This window comes from Mycetomoellerius zeteki, unplaced genomic scaffold (assembly GCF_001594055.1).
Source record: "Mycetomoellerius zeteki isolate Tzet28-1 unplaced genomic scaffold, Tzet1.0 scaffold78, whole genome shotgun sequence".
Lineage (NCBI taxonomy): Eukaryota > Metazoa > Arthropoda > Insecta > Hymenoptera > Formicidae > Mycetomoellerius > Mycetomoellerius zeteki.
The window spans coordinates 17899-23975 of NW_017257808.1; the positions used below are offsets into that span (position 1 = coordinate 17899).

The following is a 6077-nucleotide window of genomic DNA, read 5'->3' on the forward strand; positions in this document are numbered from 1 at the left end:
CAGCCATGGACTATTTACACGAATTGGCGGCCATATTGTTTGTACGATAACCAAACGAGGATGAAGAAGCAATAAAGACGAGCGCCAAATTGAACAGCGCGTCGAATGTCGATCCATCCAATTGAGAATGGCAACGGAAATCATCACTTTGCAATCTCACAGAACAGCTTCGGCAGTAAAGAGAAACACAAGGCCAGTCTACACATGTGTCACAAATTGATCCTGTTAGGGCCGGTTGTTCCATCTTTCGGTAAATCTCGGCTTATTCGATAGATTATTACCTATAGGATAAATCTTATCCGGCAGTTTACCAACTACTTATACATGAGCGTTGTTCCACGACTATTTATCCTACTGATAGTTACCTGTTGGTTAAGAGCGATATATCGCGATATTTATTTCCGGAAACGTTTGGCAGCAACTTCAAGTGGGTGCAAACTAACCTATCACTGAATTTACTTGGCTGCGTTCAGCGGCCAATGTATTGATATGTGTTTACCTTCGACAATCTTAATCTTTATTTTCTGGTAAGCTGTTTTTTTTTATTCGCATATACAACATCTTTATAAAAGTAGAATATAAGTAAGATATGTATCACAATTATGTATCTAAAATAAATAAATGTATTACAAAATATAGTATCTAATATATTTTAATAATTTATGTTAAAGAGATGACCGAAAAAAAAAAGAGAGAGAGAGGTTCCAATTTCTCTAACAAAGAAGTTGAGATATTGGTTTCAATAATTCAAGAGTTTAAAAATATAATAGAGTGCAAAAAAACAGATGCCACAACTTGGCGAGATAAAGATGCTGCATGGGAAAATGTAGCGAAGGCATTTAATTCCAGTTCTGGTGAAGTTTTTCGATTGAAAAAAGCATTAAAAGCAAAATATGAAGATATTAAGAAAAACGTTAAGAAGAAATTAGCACATAATAGATTAGAAACCTTCAAGACTGGTGGAGGTGAACCACAAATTCGTTCCTTAACTGGTATCGAAGAAAATATTATTTCGATGCTACCATCATCTATAGAAGGTTTACCATCTGTGTGGGATAGCGATCAACTAGGTATATATCATTTTATAAGAGTTATAAATGGTTTATGTTACTAGTTTATGTTACTAGAAAAATATGGTTTTATAAATAAAGTTTTATTGTTTCCAATTCTAAATAGTGTTGTATAATTTTTCATTTCTGATGTCAGAATATATTAACCAGTTGTACATTTCAACGAACAAGACTGCAAAGAAAAATTTAGTTAAAAAGAAATATTTTTCCAACTTATGCAGAAAAAAATATTACCCTGCAAAATATATATCAATTAATGAACGTCGTTCATTTGCATTATTAATGCCATTATTATATTGTACTTCTTGGACTTCCAATTCCTCAATTGCAGCTTCGACTTCAAAATCGATTACTGGATCAGGTTCTCCCATGTTTCATGCAATATTGTGCAGTACTGCAGTAGCTACTATTACAGCTTGTGCAGTTAAAGGATGAAGTCTTAAACCAAATGCCAGTGCAGCAAATCTTCGTTTCCATACTCCAATACATCTTTCAATGACATTTCGTGTTCGTATTTGAGATTCATTATATAATTCTTCAGCTCGATTATGAGTTTCAAGCAGTGGTGTAAATAAAAAGTTTGAGCAAGCATAACCACTGTCACCAAGTAATAGTGCATTTCCTATTTCACCATTAATAAATCTTGCACGTACTCTGCTAGCATTAAAGATTGTAGCGTCATGGGTTGAACCAGGCCACCGTGCTACAATGTCTAAAAATTTTAAAGTACCATCACAAATAACCTGTACATTTATAGTAAATATCCCTTTTCTGTTCCTATATACTTCAGCTTCTTCTCCACCTATGTGTGTAAATATAAATAAGATGTAAATACTATAAATTTATCAATCATTTTCAATTTAATACCTGGCGACAGTATTTTGATGTGAGTACCATCAATTGCCCCTACGACTCTGGGGAAACAAGCAATATTGTAAAATTTTTCTTTTGTTTGCCTTAGACTCTGATTCGTATTAGGAAAGTTAATATATTGTGGCCGTAAAGATGCTATTGCTGTTGTAACCTTTTTTATAATCCTGCACATTGTGGATTTGTGAATACCACCAAAATCAGCAATTGTGTCTTGGAAGGTTCCAGTTGCATAGAATCGTAATGTAAGTAATAATTGGTGTAGTGGTGACACAGCATGATTTCTTTAATAAAAATGTATGTATATTATAAATAACCTAAAAATAAAAAATATATTTAATATTTACCTGTCAGTCCTGCTTCTTATTGTTTCTTCAATAAGATTTAAAATCATCTGAACAGTGCGTTTGTGAAGTCGAAATCGTCTAACAAATTCTATGTTATCATATTCATTAAATAAATCTGGACGTGGACGAACTGTATATCGTTTACGGCGCACTATTATATGTATTTCTTCATCAGATGAGTTTTCATTATCATCACCATAAAGAAATACATTTTCACATAATTCCATTTTCGATACCGTACGTAATATCCAAAATCACACAAGATTAATCAATGTATATGCACAAAACTTGGGATAGCATACCGCTCGCTGTGATTTTTAACTTCACTATGTACTTATCTGTCAGGTAAGTGGCTTACACGATACCCAAAGTATCGTGTTATTTACCTGTCAGTAATGACCATTTTACCAAGAACATAAATTTTACCGAAAAGTGGAACAACACTCTATCTATTAGATAAATTACCAGATAGTTTATCTGAGGGTGGAACAACCGGCCCTTAGAACGTTTTAGTGTAATGAAGATGAATATACTCGTCGAACAGATTGGACCTGATTACGACCTGGTTATTTCCTTCTTGGATTTTTATTTTTTGACTTTTTTAATTTTTGTGTTTTTTAAATATTTAAATATAATATTTATTTTCTTTTCAACACTAACAATATTACTTTATATTAAATTTGGTTTATTCCGGATGTTTCATGTAATGTCTATGCATAGAACATATACTACTGGAAGAGGAATTGCCTATGCTGGCCCATATAACGAGGTGAAGCCAACATCTGTGCGAGAGAGAAAAATAGAGAAGTCTTAAGCCGGAATCCATAATCCGGTCTTAATCTCAAACAATGGGTGCGTTCAGCAGAACGTTTGTTTTGCAACTGTTGTAAGTTTCCTTCGCGCTAATTGGATCATACTTTTAGATCTAGAAGAATGGTCCTATCTCAGCAGACAATCATAAAACGGTTGCAAAACTGTTGAGTCTGCTGAACGCAGCCATTGTCTTAATATGCTAATACGGTTCTCTGATTGGTTCATGCACTAGCTTAAGACCATCTCGAATCTTGAGCAACGTTTATGGATTCCGTCCAATGCGAGGGAATAGCGATAGCGATAGAAATAACACGGTTTCAATCTATCAAAAATCGGATACACCGGAATACACAGTTTCTAATAGGTTGAAACTATGTTATTCCTATCGCTATTCCCTCGCATTGTGTTTTGGGCTTTACACATCTGTGTAAAGCTGAAAACCCAATGGGCACAGACAATAGACACAGGCAATAGGGAATAACGAGCCGTTTAATCAGAGCTCAGGGCCCCTATTCTTGAAAAGAAACGTATACGAAAGTCTAGAGAAGTACCATGATATACGTTACATATACTGTAGTATTTTTCTAGAATTTCGTATGCGATACTTTTCAAGAATAGGGTCCCTGGGATATAATATCGAACTTCCCAGTGAGAAATGACAATGGAATCGACGTCGAATCGACATCGATTTGACGTCGATTCGATGATTTCGACGTCGAATCGACATCGATTCGACATCGATTCCATTGTCATTTCTCACTGGGTTATACCCTAGAGCTCTGATTGAACGGCTCGTTATTCCCTGTTGCCCCTGTGCCTATTGCCTGTGTCTATTGTATTTCCAGCTTAATGTACGAATGTGTAAGAAACACTAACCAACTACACAAACTACACAACTACTAAACAAACTACACAGACGACGGTGCTGCGTATGCGCATCGCGTTTTGCGAACATTAGGACCTCTATACCTTTCTTTCTCGCACAGATGTTGGCTTCGCGTTCAGTGAAGCCTATTCTTCCAGTAGTATATGTTCTAAGTGTCTATGTTTGACCAGAAGGTTTCTAAATTTGACTAAAGGTTTAATTGTATTGACTGTGGAAGCTTTCCATCAAGGTTTTTAGGTGACACACATCGTTACAGTGTCGGAAATGATTCTTTCCAACAACGACACACCATGATTGGACATAATAGAAGCGGGTGCTTTCCATCAGGGTGCCATTACATGAGCTCGGAAACGCGGAAATGCGGAAACGCGTAACCAATCAGAAGCGATCCGCTGTTATGGTTTCGCGTTTTACCGATTACTGATTGGTTGCGCGTTTCCGCGTTTCCGCGCTCATGTAATGGCACCCTCAAGGTTTTAAACGACACACAAATCGACACGGTGTTCGACATGCTGCTTTCCAGCAACGACTCGCCACGGCAAGATTAGACACAACCGAAAAGCATAGTCGAATACAGAGTTTGACTCATGGTTGTCAAACTTTTGAATGACGCTCTAGAGCATTTTTATCTTATACATGTGGTATTATGTAACAATTATTTTTGCCATTTGCATTTTTTATAGATTTTATGTAATATATTTTAATACAATTCTGTTTTTTGTTTAAGAGAGCTTTCCAACAAGAGACACAAAGTGACAAGGAGTGACACGTTGCATCCTTATTGTTCGCTAATGTTAAACAAGGATAAGGTGATCGCTATGTCGCACAGTGGCTGCGGTCCACTTGACGTTGCAAACGCTTCGAAGCGTTTGTAGCGTCAAACGAACCGTAGTCAGTGTCGCTCGTTGGAAAGCTCCCTGTATGAAGCTGGTTCTACACTAGTTGCATCGCAGCGTCGCAAGCGTTGCGGTCCAATAAACGTCAAGCTAGCTCGACTCTGATTGGACTGCAACGCTTCCGACACGCTTGCGACGCTGCGATGCAATCAGTGGGTGCGTTCAGCAGAACGTTTGTTTTGCAACTGTTGTAAGTTTCCTTCGCGCTAATTGGATCATACTTTTAGATCTAGAAGAATGGTCCTATCTCAGCAGACAATCATAAAACGGTTGCAAAACTGTTGAGTCTGCTGAACGCAGCTAATGTAGAACCAGCTTTAAGGTACCTTTTCATGCTGACGCTCGACGCTCATTTTCAGCGTCAAAATAGGTCATGTGATCAAAGTTAGCGCTTGATGTCGTCAATTTCTATCACGTGACTTATTTTAACGCCGAAAATGAGCGTCGAGCATGACAAGGTACCTTTAGAGGAGGATTGGAAAGTATTTCTCTTATTTTCATTTTTGCACTAAAAATTCATTTTTACGTAAAAATGAAAATAAGATGTACAACCTCCAATGGCCTTGATCTTGACAAATGTTATCTAGGACATGATCCTGAACAACGTTCAAGAGGTTTCAGCCGTCGGTCGGACACCTTGTGTAATACAAATGCCGGCAATATTGTAACTTTCAAGCCTCATAACTCGAAAAGTACTTAATGAAAATGAATTTAATTATAGTGTTTTGGAAAGCTCTCAAGATAAGCTACAAAAATATATAATAAAAATGCAGGGTTCTATTCAAAAAATTCAAAGTGGCCTTGCTCTCATTTTGACAACGCTACCCAAGGTCAAACAAATGGTACCATCTTATGCTCTCCTCAAAGTCATAAAACTTTTGTCTGAACAAATTAGTTATTTGACACACACTTTCAGGGATAATAGCTTGTAACACTTTACATGGGCCACCCTGTTTTATATATACAGGGTGTTTCCAAATTAAATGGCAAAACTTCGGGAGCGTGTAGAGGAGTAAAAAACTAAGAAAAAAAGTCCTATAGACATATGCTCGTTTTTGCTCCGTTTCAGAGAAATCGAAAAAAAATGTTTACATTTCTTGCCATATCTAGCACCGACATATTTGATTACATTTTCCACTTTCTGTTATGAATTTGTCAGTCGCTCTTTGAAAGCCTTTAACAGTAGATGAATTTT

The 6077-nt window shown here is 36.7% G+C and overlaps 2 protein-coding genes across 4 annotated transcripts; one reads left to right on the top strand and one right to left on the bottom strand.

Moving 5' to 3' along the window:
* The first annotated feature begins 10 nt into the window (after positions 1-10).
* LOC108729594 (myb/SANT-like DNA-binding domain-containing protein 4) lies at positions 11-1114 on the top strand. The gene is made up of 2 exons (XM_018458765.1): positions 11-527; positions 672-1114. Exon 2 carries the CDS (start codon positions 674-676, stop codon positions 1112-1114), a length of 441 nt encoding a protein of 146 aa, XP_018314267.1. The 5' UTR covers positions 11-527; positions 672-673.
* Positions 1115-1175: 61 nt separating this feature from the next.
* Positions 1176-2681, bottom strand: LOC108729611 (putative nuclease HARBI1). Of its 3 annotated transcripts, none has more exons than XM_018458784.1 (4): positions 2288-2681; positions 1965-2224; positions 1305-1872; positions 1176-1242 (listed from the first exon to the last, which is right to left on the bottom strand). In XM_018458784.1, the coding sequence occupies exons 1-3, from the start codon at positions 2512-2514 to the stop codon at positions 1445-1447; spliced, it is 915 nt and encodes a 304-aa protein (XP_018314286.1). In that variant the 5' UTR covers positions 2515-2681; the 3' UTR covers positions 1176-1242; positions 1305-1444. The 3 variants fall into 3 exon arrangements, with proteins under 3 accessions (XP_018314286.1, XP_018314287.1, XP_018314285.1); XM_018458785.1 differs by having other exon boundaries at positions 1305-1782; positions 1938-2224; XM_018458783.1 differs by having other exon boundaries at positions 1938-2224.
* Positions 2682-6077: the final 3396 nt, after the last annotated feature.

Coding starts and splice junctions, on each gene's coding strand:
- LOC108729594 (XM_018458765.1), top strand. CDS start 674: ATGACCGAAAAAAAAAAGAGAGAGAGAGGTTCCAATTTCTCTAACAAA.
- LOC108729611 (XM_018458783.1), bottom strand. CDS start 2,514: ATGGAATTATGTGAAAATGTATTTCTTTATGGTGATGATAATGAAAAC. Junction 2,225..2,287: donor ATAAGAAGCAGGACTGACAG/GTAAATATTAAA, acceptor TTTTTATTAAAG/AAATCATGCTGTGTCACCAC. Junction 1,873..1,937: donor CATCAAAATACTGTCGCCAG/GTATTAAATTGA, acceptor TTACACACATAG/GTGGAGAAGAAGCTGAAGTA.